Source organism: Crinia signifera, chromosome 5, assembly GCF_055691185.1.
Source record: "Crinia signifera chromosome 5, ASM5569118v1, whole genome shotgun sequence".
NCBI lineage: Eukaryota > Metazoa > Chordata > Amphibia > Anura > Myobatrachidae > Crinia > Crinia signifera.
Genome location: NC_139221.1, coordinates 230,841,482 through 230,854,579, shown reverse-complemented (window position 1 = coordinate 230,854,579; position 13,098 = coordinate 230,841,482). Strand labels below are relative to the sequence as shown.

At 44.3% G+C, this 13,098-nt stretch overlaps 1 protein-coding gene across 1 annotated transcript in view; it reads right to left on the bottom strand.

The window, feature by feature from the left end:
* Nucleotides 1-12,789, bottom strand: part of ZCWPW2 (zinc finger CW-type and PWWP domain containing 2) — a 63,874-nt gene extending 51,085 nt beyond the window's left edge. The window contains exons 1-2 of the mRNA XM_083188635.1: nt 12,643-12,789; nt 760-809 (exon numbers count right to left, since the gene is read on the bottom strand). Of these exons, the coding sequence (XP_083044761.1) occupies nt 760-791 (32 nt within the window). The 5' untranslated portion in view covers nt 792-809; nt 12,643-12,789. The remainder of the gene's footprint in view (nt 1-759; nt 810-12,642) is intronic.
* Nucleotides 12,790-13,098: the final 309 nt, after the last annotated feature.

Here is a 13,098-nt window from a genome sequence, read left to right as displayed (position 1 = left end):
ACTTTTAAAATAAAGTTGTTGTTGTTTTACATTTGGTGTAAAAAAAATTTGGAATTTTATTCTGTGAAGGGGCATGCTATTTTTATTCATGTGCTTATAGCAAATATATATTTAATTTAATTTTTTTTTTTACACATAGCAGCCAGCAGGGGCCCGGGAGCAGAGAGACGCTCATTACATATTCATATATTCACTGCTCCCGATCATTACATATGCACGATCGGGAGCAGTGCATATTTGGTCCCCTGCTGGCTCTCCCGGGGATGGGGGGGGGCAGCTTGTGCTGCCTGGCTTCCGGGGAGCCCATCTCCCCCCACATACGTTCTGGGGCAGGCAGGGAGACTTCCATCTCCCTGCCTGCCACTGTCCTCAGGGGTTCACACTCGCCATCAGGGGCAGCGAGCCCCTGCCTCATTGAATGGGGGAAAGCAGGGGGACAGCGGCTCCGGAACACGGCGACTGTGCAGCGAATCCTAAACAGGATTCACTGCACGCCGTGAATATTTTCATTGAATACTGCCCAATATCATGGGCGCCGTGCTAGGAAACAAGTACCAAGAAACTTTTTGCCTAGAAATGGTGTGAAAAAATGCTGATACTGTAGGGTACAGTGATTCAAGAAAGTTTGGGAAGTACTGATCAAGTCTTTCAATTCTCCAGTCATAGTGAGAAACCCACGAAGCCTACTATACCATTCATAGGGGTGGAATTAAAATAAAATACAAGGTGAACATCCTCAGGAAGAAGAAAAGGACTTACCTCTCAATATTTGCAACAAGCTTATCTTCCATTAGTAACTTTTTTTCTTTCTGGAGATTGGAACCTCAGTTCAGTAGAGATTTGACACACTTTCCAGTAAAATTATATATTTATATTTAATGGGGGGAAAAAAAAAATTATTATCAAACAGCCAAAATGATGTCAACAGCACCTTTTGCAGATTACTTTACAGATTAAGGGGGTAGACAATGTGGGATCACAGCTGTCGATACCCACCGACAGCCGTGATCCAGGCCCGTTTGCTGTCAGATTGACCACATAACAACTAAAATTGCGAGGTAGAAACAAAAACATATAATTGCTTTGTCGGGCACATCTTATTAAATATATGAAAATAGATAAAACATAAATTTTATTATACTTGATAAAAAAGAGAAACAGAGGCAAACAGCATATAGTTTCACACATAAGTATATACAATGTCAATTACAAGCAATTTACTACAAAATAATGGCGGCAAAAAAAAAAATCATTATTATTTTTATTATAGAGAATATTCTGATGATAATCCCAATCTATTAGGTGTATAATCAGTGTGTCAAATTACAAAATGTATTATCATTGGGAATCATCCAGCCACATCATATTCTACTCCCAAATATCATGCTGACGGTATTGAAAATGTGGGGCCACTTGGTACAAAGGATCATCCATGTATATTATATACTGGTCTCTTTTTGGTAATAAATAGCAGGCAGATAGAATAAAAGGAATTGAGCTCCAATGAGAACGGTTGCTGTGCATCTGCTGTTTGTGCAGAGATAGAATCAGGGTACCACACTGAGTATTCTTTGAGAGTCTCCCTCCCAAATACATACCCAGCCCTATACTGCTTGGCTTCCAAAGTCAGATGGAATTGGGAATTCCTGTGAGGTGTGGTGGTACATCAGGGATCATCAACAAATAAAAGGATATATGGGTCCAATTATTGATTAAGAAAGCACGTCTGCTGCTCAACCCATATTAAATACCACCCTTGTTACATCAGCATTGCAAGGGTGAATTTATAGCAGACTGAGTGAGAGAGTGCTGAAGCAAGAGGTGACAGTGAGACCAGCAAGTTGGATTACACAAACACTTCTGCTGTCACTGATCTGTCAAACACATCAAATCACTGATGAGAGAGTGGTAGTGTTCTTTCTAGGAACTGGGCAGGGAGGAGGCAGAATGAAAGGGGCCTACCGGGCCCATCAACATCACCAAAGGGGGCGGTCCTGGGCAGCGACATCACCAAAGTGGGCGGGTTCGGCCTGCTGACATCACTAAAGGAGGTGGGTTTGCTAACATCATCATTGAGGTCGGGGCAGGCCAGGCCTCGTTGATCATTTACAGGGGTGCTGGGCTTCTCCGTGTGCACTGGCGGGGACAGGCAGCAGGCCTGGTAAAACAGCCTAGCGTGAACACTGGAGTGGGTTTCAGTCACGTATCTGGTGAAAAAATTATAGTAGATGGCTCAAATCAAGCGATAAGAAAGTGACTGATAAGGATATAATAATAATACTACAGGTACTACTAATAATAATAATGTGTTCAGTACCAAGAAAGGAAATTAAAGTAAAAATTCACAAGTAGAGGGGAAATGTAATAACTATAAAATTCAAAATGATGTAGCTATCAGCCGCTTTTTGCAAGGAAGCCAGATAGTAGACTAGAATGTACAGTATGCAGTGTCAAATACAAATACTTAGAGCAGTATTACTAATGTAAAGATGTTACAATGGGCCTTATTTTGGTTCACTCTTTCTGACTAAATCCTTCTTAGATGGACCACACCATGTGCACTGCAGGTGGGGCAGATGTTACTTGTGCAGAGAATTAGATTTGGGTGAGTTATTTTGTTTCTGTGCAGGGAACATACTGACTGCTTTATTTTTACACTGCAATATAGATCTTACTTTGAAGTAAAACCCCACCTAAATCTAATTCTCTCTGCAAAAGTAACATCTGCCCCCTGCAGTACACATGGTTTTGTCCATCTAAGAAGGATTTTGTCAGAAAGAGTGAACTAGAATAAGGCCCAATGTCACCAGTGATCTTGAGCCGAATCTCTGAATGCTTCTCTGCCATCTCATCCTGGATGTAATCTCGCCTCCTCAAACCCAATATTCCAAAACAGAATTACTTATATTCCCACCAGCCAAGAACAGCTACCATCCTGATATCTCCATAACTGTTTACAACTCGACAATCTACCCTAACCCACAAGCTTGTTGCCTAGGGGTCATGCTCGACATCCACGACTCTGAATTGTCCTTTGTTCCCCACATTCAATCTGTCTCCAAATAATGTTACATGCATCTAAAACACATATCCAAAAATAGGACCCTATGTCACACTGCTAAATCTCTTATCCATGCACTCATTATATCCCGCATTGATTATTGCAATAGTCTCCTAACTGGTCTTCCCAAGAACAGACTCTCGCCACTGCAATCCATTCTAAATGCTGCTGCTAGTCTAAATGTTGCTGCTAGCGCAACTGTGGAGGAAAGTCTCTGAGCAAGTCTGGAGAAACACTAAAGGCCCATACACACTTGACGATTTTCAGCTGAAAATCGCCCAGTGTGTATGGTCCAGAGATTGCCCACTAGCGATGATGCGCGCTCCCGCATCATCGCTAGTTAAGTGGTTCATCTGCTGGTTTTACCAGCAGATGAGGCGATGATGGATGGTTTTTCATCCATCATCGCCATATGTGTACGCCTGCCGGGCTGAAAGATTAACCACTTTCAGCCCGGCGGACCGCCCCGCTGCCCCCCCCCCACCTGTCATACTCACGGCACCATGCGCTCTCCCTCTGGCCGTCCGGCTGGCGCTGCTGCTGCTGCTGCTCCCCGGCCAGGTTAAACACCCGGCTGGCCCCGCCCCCCTCCCTGCACAACACGGAGCAGACAGCACAGAAGTGCTGTCTGCCCAGCTAAACACACTGACCACCAATGTTTATATATTTCTGCCCACTGCCACCAATGTATTAATTTAAAGGCAGCAAATATTATATATATATATAATATATATTATTATATATAATATATATATATTATAATATATAATATATATATATTATAATATATAATATATATTATAATATATATTATAATATATAATATATATTATAATATATATATATATATATATTATAATATATAATATATATATTATAATATATATACATTATAATATATAATATCTAAATTATAATATATAATATGTATATTATAATATATAATATATATTATAATATATAATATATATATTATAATATATATATATTATAATATATAATATATATTATAATATATGATATATATTATAATATATAAGATATATATTATAATATATATATATTATATGGCCAGGTAGCGCCCCAGGCGGGGGGGGGGGGGGGGGGGGGGGGGCGCTCCGGCACTACTCGCTCCACTGGGGAAGGGGGTGTGATGTGGGTGCCGCGTTGCTCCACGGGGTATCGCTCCGAGGGAGGGAAGGGGCTGCGGGTGATGCGGCCGGCACTGCATGGCTTCACGGGGGGAGGCTGGCGGGTGATGCGGTGAGGGCTGCCACGTCGGAACCCTTGGAATTCAAACCCAGCCCATTTATAATTAAAGATTTTCAGCAAAGTCTTTCGCCCTTCTGAAAATCTCTTGCTCTTTGGGGACAATAGCTCAGTGTGTACGCACTACTTTGGTGAAAGATATATCTATCAAAGATTTTGGCAAAGTCTTTTGAAATGAAAATCTTCAAGTGTGTATGGGCCTTAAAGGCCCATACACACTAGAAGATTTTCGTTTCCAAAGACTTTGCCAAAATCTTTAATAGATAAATCTATCACCAAAGTAGTGCATACACACTGAGCTATTTTCCCCAAAGAGCAAGAGATTTTCAGCAAGCGAAAGACTTTGCTGAAAATCTTTCATATAAAAGGATATTTACATAATGAGAGGGGTTAAAATTCCAAGGGTGGGAGCAGGGGCCATTTTATTCAGTGCATTTCTTTTCTTGGGGCCTGATTCAGAACTGATTGCTGGGCTGCGTATATTCGGAGCCCAGCGATCAGGTAAATACCGCCCTGCCCATGGAAATCCCGCCCATGTGCATAGCTACGATTTTATTTGCAGCCGTATTGCCCCTTACACGTTATGCCACACATCATAATGCCCATTACATGTTATACACACCAGAACCTTATGCCACACACTGCGATGCCCATTACACATTATGCCATACACCATGATGCCCATTAAGCCACATACCATAATGCCAGGGGCTTCATGCTCGACGCCAGGGGCTTAATGCTCGATCCCAGGGTCCTTCATGATTGATCCCAGGGCCTTTCATGATCGATGCTAGGGCCCTTCATGCTCGATGCCAGTGGTGGGGGTGAAGTGCTCGTTGCCAGGGGGAGTTTAAGAGCATTGAGAGTGGCAGCCCAGTAGAGAGTGTGTATACATTACTGCCATAAAAAATATTCATTGGTGACCAGTATTGCCCGTAATATATACATTGCTGGCGTATATATTACTGCATTATATATATATATATATATATATATACATATATATATATACACTGCATTATAAATCTCATTGGTGGCCAGTGGTGCTATTAATATATACATTCCTGACATGTGCCAGCAATGTATATATTACTGGCTTATGTGTCATTGGTGCCCAGTGGTACAGTAATATATGCATTGCTGGCATGTACCAGCAATGTATATATCACTGCCTTAAAACAACTTCATTGGTGCCCAGTGGTGCAGTAATATATACATTGCTGGCATGTGCCAGCAATGTATATATCACTGCCTTAAAACAACTTCATTGGTGGTCAGTGGCGTTATGCTCCACACAGCAGGAGCAGGGAGCAGGCAAGTCAGCCGAGGGGACGGGGCTTTCTGCTGGGTGGCGGGGAGTCCCGCCAGGCTGTATGTCCGGGCAGAGGAGTGGAGCAGGGAAGCTGTGCATGTGCAGCCTCAGCGTTGGAGCCGGAGGAGAGGCAGGCAGCGTTAGATCGGGGAGGGGTGAGTATGAACAGGGGGAGGGAGCTGAAAATCTTTCAGACTTTCATCTTTCAAGGCCCATACACACTTAACGATTTTCAGCTTAAAATCGCTCAAAACAGACGTTTTGAGCGATTTTTGTCCGAAAATCGCCCAGTGTGTATGCCCCGGAGATTGCCGACTAGCGATGATGCGCGCTCCCGCATCATCGCTAGGAAAGTGGGTCATCTGCTGGTTTTACCAGCAGATGTGGCGATGATGGATGGTTTTCCTTCCATCATCGCCGTGTGTGTACGCCTGCCGGGCTGAAAGATTAACCACTTTCAGCCCGGCGGACCGCCCCCCGCCCCCTCGCCTGTCATACTCACCCTGTGCTCCGTCTGGCTGGCCGGCTGGATGGATGCTGCTGCTGCAGAGCCCTGCTCCCCGGCCAGGCTAGCCCCGCCCCCAGCCTGGCTAAACACACGGAGCAGACAGCACTGCTCCGTGCTAACACCCTGCTGGCCACCAATGTTTATATTATTGTGCCCACTGCCACCAATGTGTTCATTAAATGCACCTATATAATATATATATATTCCCGACTACGAGTCTTTATTTATACCAGGAGTGCCGCACCTCTGCATGTCTATAACGTTTACTCTGTGAGGGCACCCGGGACATTGTGATTATCATTTGGAGTGCCAGACCATCGAAGTATATATATATATTATATATATATATATATATTTTATATATATATATATATTTATATATATATATATATATATATACACACATACATATATATATATATATATATTTATATTATATTATATATATATATATAGATTCAGTATTGAATCCCGGCGGTCGGGATCCCGGCGTTCAGAATCCGACCGCCGAAATCCCGACCGCCGAAATCCCGACAAGGGGGGGACGTGGATCGCCCCCCCTTGCGGGCTCGCTGCGCTCGCCACGCAGCGGGCCCGATGCCTCGCTACGCTCGGCACACTAAATTATTCTTCCTCCAGGGGTGTCGTGGACACCCCCGAAGGGAGAATATGTCGGGATTTCGGCGGTCGGGATTCCGAACGCCGGGATCTTGACCACCGGGATCTTAACTGCATCCCATATATATATATTATATATATATATATATATAATATATTAATATATATTTTATATATATATATATATATTATATGATATATTATAATATATTGGTGGTGCATTTAAATACATTGGTGGGCAGCTGTGTGCGTCGCTATCTGCTGGGGACGGCCATGGATAGTGTAGGGCACGGGGTGCTCCAGGCGGGGAGGGAGGGCGCTTTGGTGCTTACCCACTCCACTGGGGGGGGGGGGTTGCCGCGTTGCTCCACGGGGAAATTATGCGGAAACATCTCTCCGAGGGAGGGAAGGGGCTGGAGGGTGATGCGGTGATGGCCTCCGAGTCGCTCCAGGGGCACATGGGGGGGGGGGGGGCATTTGAATAAATATACATTTGTGGCAGTGGGCATATAAATATATAAACATTGGTGGGCAGTGTTGGCGGTAACGTATATATTGCTGGTCTGTGCCAGCAATGCATACATTAGTGCCAACACTGCCCACCAATGTTTATATATTTATATGCCCACTGCCACCGATATACTGTATATATATGGAACCCTTGGAATTCAAACCCAGCCCATTTATAATGAAAGATTTTCAGCAAAGTCTTTTGCCTCCTGAAAATCTCTCGCTCTTTGGGGAAAATAGCTCAGTGTGTACGCACTACTTTGGTGAAAGATATAGCTATCAAAGATTTTGGCAAAGTCTTTTGAAATGAAAATCTTCAAGTGTGTATGGGCCTTCAGCCGGGCAGAAAAACCAGCCATCATCGCCAGGTGTGCTGGTAAAACCAGCAGATTGCCCACCTCACTAGCGATGATGCGGGAGCGCACATCATTGCTAGTTGGCTGTGGGGCATACACACTAGGCGATTTTCAGCTGAAAATCGCCTAGTATGTATGGGCCTTTAGATGGTAAGTGTTTCTCAGGCACTGAGTCATGACAGCAGCTTTGTATGTGCTGTTTCTGCATAAATTTATGTACAATGGGCAAAACTACTGTGCTCACTTTGGTGCCAGATTGCATGCACAAAATCACTATGGGATAAGCTGCATTCAACTACATTAGTATATTTTGAATGTGAACTGTGGTCCAAAGCAACACAGAAAATACCGACAGTTTTTCATGCGCTCCTTTTGTATCCCTCTTTCAAATGTATCACTGGAGGTTACTCGTGACATAAAAGAAGGAAAAAAAACAATATACTGTAGTGTAATACCATCAATCAATGAAAGGTTATATATGTAACACTTTGAGGTAGGAATCGTACCCTATCTAATTGTCCACAAAAGAGTAGACAACATTCGCTTGTTGTTTAAAATCTGGAACATAGGTCCTCATATGAGTTCTCCTGGCTTATCCACGATCATCCAGCTTGTGGAAACATTTAGCAAGATATCTCCAAATGGTGAAATACCGTTTTTAATGCAAAATTTTAAAACAATACACTGTACATAAAAAGTGGGTGTAAACGATGGACTCTCACCAGAAATTAATGTCTACTGGTGTAAAGTAGACACATACAGCATAGATAGTAAAAACCTCAGGCGTCCCTGGATGCTGATAGATGTTTGAGATCCTGGTAGTCTGTCCAAAGCTTATCAGTCCCCTCCCCCAACGCGTTTCAGACTTGCTGTCCTTTGGGGGAGGGGACTGATAAGCTTTGGACAGACTACCAGGATCTCAAACATCTATCAGCATCCAGGGACGCCTGAGGTTTTTACTATCTATGGCATGCTGTATGTGTCTACTTTGCACCAGTAGACATTAATTTCTGGTGAGAGTCCATCGTTTTTACACCCACTTTTTATGTACAGTGTATTGTTTTCAAATTTTGCATTAAAAACGGTATTTCACCATTTGGAGATATCTTGCTTAATGTTTCCACAAGCTGGATGATCGTGGATAAGCCAGGAGAACTCATATGAGGACCTATGTTCCAGATTTTAAACCACAAGCGAATGTTGTCTACTCTTTTGTGGACAATTAGATAGGGTACGATTCCTACCTCAAAGTGTTACATATATAACCTTTCATTGATTGATGGTATTACACTATATTGTTTTTTTTTTCTTCTTTTATGTCACATGAGTAACCTCCAGTGATACATTTGAAAGAGGGATACAAAAGGAGCGCATGAAAAACTGTATTTTCTGTGTTGGTTTATGTGTGGTGTGTTTGGTGACACACCTATCGTACAGGTCAGGCTGCTCTGAAGCGCATCATTTAAATCTAAAAAAAAAACATTTGCATTTTCTGTGGTCCAAAGCAATTTAACTGAGAAAAACCTTGGTTACTTAATTGTGAATCTGAAAAATTTCTATTTAGTAAAACAACAGAAATCCTAACTAAATCAGGGCTCAACAAAACCCGGGGACCTGGCCACCACGGTGACCAGATTTGCCAGGAAGCAGATCTCCCCAGGCAGAGTGGTGGCTTGCGTTAATGGCAGCAGCCGGCAGAGCGGTGGACAACTCACCCAGAAGCCGGGACAGTACTGTGCTTTCCCTACCTCTAAACTTGTCAGGTGCTGGAACGGCTCCTGACGTTAGTGCCTCCGCAGGATGAAACGGACAGCCGTGAGGCTGAGTGGGAGGTCACGCTGCCGGGGATCCACTTGTTGTGCTTGGAGGGTAAGGTGTCAAACGCTGGAGCAGCTCCGCAAGATGACAACTCATCCAGCTGCATCAGATCAGGTTTGCGGTGCGGCTATTTCAACTCATTATTATTACTTATTTATTTTTCATCTTATTTTTCAAGAATTTACCACATAATCCACATCGCTCATATCCGTTACACTCAGAGCTATTTTTCTGCAGGCTCCAACAGGAACTGTGGCCCTTATTCTAGTTCACTCTTTCTGACAAAATATTTCTTAGATGCACAAAACCATGTGCACTGCAGGTGAGGCAGGTGTTACTTGTGCAGAGATAATTAGATTTGGGTGGGGTTTTACACCTGCCTCACCTGCAGTGCACATGGTTTTGTCCATCTAAGAAATATTTTGTCAGAAAGAAGGAACTAGAATAATGGCCACATTTCCTGCTGGAGCCTGCAGAAAAATAACCCTGGTTACACTGTATATTGTCCACCGCTCTGCCCGTGCACGGTATTGGTGTGGAAGGAGGGAAGAAAAGAAGAGATAATCCCTGTGGCAATGAGCATGTTACCTCTACCAGAGCACGTTACCTCTGGCAAAGAGAATGTTATCCGTGTGGCATAATGTTTAATGGGCATTACTGTGTTTGGTATAACGTGTAATGGGCATTACAGCGTGTGGTATATGTAATGAGCATTATGGCATGTGGTATAACATGCAATAGGCATTACGGTGTGTGGAATATGTAATGGGCATTACGTTGTGTGGCATATCGTGTAATGGACATTATGACATGTGTAATATGAAATGGGTGTGTGACATGTGTAATAGGTATTACGGTGTAAATTTTTGACGCGCACGGCCCCTGTTTTTAGTTTGTCTGGCTCCTACACTTCCATCCTGCATTAAATGGTCAACTACTATTGAAGATGTGGTACTTGAGGATTATCACGGCTCCCATCGCATGCCATATATAGTGGCATGCAATGTCATGCGATTTTTTACGGATTTTTGCCAAAATCGCATGCAATCGCATCGCATGCGATTTGATCGCATGCGATCGCATACGATTTTTCACTGAAAAGCATCCAAATGCATTGGAATTAGTATTAAACATGTTCAATGGCCCCCAAATGGCATGTTTGAGGCTGTACCACCCCCACTATCAACGCGAACCCGAAGCGTGGCGAGCGGCGGTGGTACGCGTCCTACGACCTTTTCATACCCCCACTATCCACGTCGGCGTGGAGTTGAGAATAGAAAGTGTGGCGAGCGCAGCGAGCCACCGAGCCCGAAGCGTAGCGAGCACAGCGAGCCCCGCGAGGGGACGCGGACAACTGTGAAGCCCGTGCGGGGACGCGTATACCTGTGAGCCGCTTTGGGCTCGGTGGCTCGCTGCGTTTGTCACACTTTCTATTCTCAACTCCACGCCGACATGGATAGTGGGGGTATGAAAAGGTCGTAGGACGCGTACTGCCGCCCCTCACGGGCTCGCTGCGCTCGCCACGCTTCGGGTTTGCGTTGATAGTGGGGGTGGTACAGCCTCAAAAATGCAATTTGGGGGCCATTGAACATGTTCCATACTAATTCAAATGCATTTGGATGCTTTTCAGTGAAAAATCGTATGCGATCGCATGCGATGCGTTTTTTTCTGCATACGATGGCCATCGTGGGAGCCGTGATAATCCACAAGTACCGAAGATGTTTAAAGAGAGTTGGACATATCAAACTTACATACAGTATACCCCTTTCACACTGATTAAAAATCATCACAATAAGGGGGTGATTTAATTGTTTTGTTTCATAGCACTCACACCCATTCACCCGTCATTTATGATGGGGTGATATTCAGTTGATTTCGCCGACAGCTGTAATTAGGTGCTCATACATTTTCAGGAATGTTCTGTCCAAATGGACTGTTTTAGATGCAAAAGCCAGCTAAAGCAGTCTAAACTTTTGGGCATGTACCGAAATGCCACCTTCATGCTTTGCGTCATTATCAATGTATTAACATCTTGCCTGCTGGAGTGAAAACTCATCCCACTGTAGATCCTTATTTCAGCACATCAGCTAAGTGCTGAATCGCTATATCTCCCTACCTAGCCAGCTCCACTGCGCATGAGTGAGAGCTAATAATTTGGGCGCAGCGTAAAGACAACACCCACCACAGCTATGCACATTTTTGTCCCTGCTGTGGCGATAGCTGCAGGTGTCAGAACAGTCAGCGCCACTGACTGCTCAAACATTAGGGATGGCCATCGACTATCAATGGGGAAGAACCAAATGGTTGATGGGGAAGAACCAGATGGTTTCCTTCCATCGATGGCACAGCAAAACCAAATATTTCTTTTATTACCAAGTTGCCGGGACATGGAGCATAGCTCCGCCCCTGACAACCCTGAAATCTCGCCTCCATGTTCTGATTGGTCTGTGGGCCAGTCAGTCAAAGGTAAAACTATGGATGGTCATCCATCATAAAGTATTTCATAATCGATGGCTGGTTGCAGTATCGCCATTGATGGCAACCACACCGATGGCAATCCCTATCACATATGGCCATACCTCCCAACATTCTCTGACAATAAGTTGTAGTCTCTGAATGCACTTGTAAAATGGGGGGATGGGGCTTTGCAGGAATGCCCATAATTGCAACCCTCACCACTGGCTTCCATCACTATGAAATGCCCCTTTCTGCATACTCCGCTGACATACATGAAAGGGGGGGGGGTTATATGCTGCCTCTAAGCATTGCCCTGGCACACACGCATATACCTCCCAACATGACCCTCTCCAGGGGGGACACCATGCTCTGCTTCTGGACTTACTTGACTTACTGGACTTAGGTTTACTAATAAGAAAGGGGTTTCACCACAAGTGATGGCAATCTAACATTAAGAGGAACCTCCAGAAACAGAGAATGTGTCTCTTCTGGAGAGGGTCATTTTGGGAGGCATGCACACGTACTGACAGTGCAGCAGGAGCAGTGTGCCTGTCTGGCTCTAGTATTAAAAGCTTATTATACACATTACCCAAAAAACATTACACGTACTTCATGTAAAAACAACAGGTCCTAGCAGCCCCTGTATAACAGCGTTACCTCAGCATAGCAGCCTTCCACACATGCCCATCCAGACTCATTAATATCGCACACTTACAGTATTCCTATTTATTACCAATCGCAAGAATAAAGGCGCTGACGGGTGCTCGGTTTCCACACAACGAACGAAGTAACCCCGGCTTCCCGCCGACAGATCCGCTGCGGACGTAGCCCCGCCCCTCGCCCAAGTTGCTCGTTCCAATAGGACCGGACGCTCGGCGTGTCAGTCATTAAGCTCAGCTATGGGCTGCTGCGGCCCGCTGCGCTACCAATAAGGGAGCAGCAGCAGCGGCTGAGGGACCTGGGTATCTGGGTGACTTCAGCTATGTTTAAACGTTAAAATGCAAAACATAATATATGAGGAACAGTGATTTATTTTAGGCACCTGTGAGCTCTTATAACCAGTACCAGGTGGTTGATTCAGTTATTTGTATTAAGTGTTTCACATAGTGTGTATCAGCGGTGTAGCTAGGTGCCATGGTGCCCGGAGCAAGGGCATATTTCGCGCCCCTCCTCCCGGTAATGAATTGGG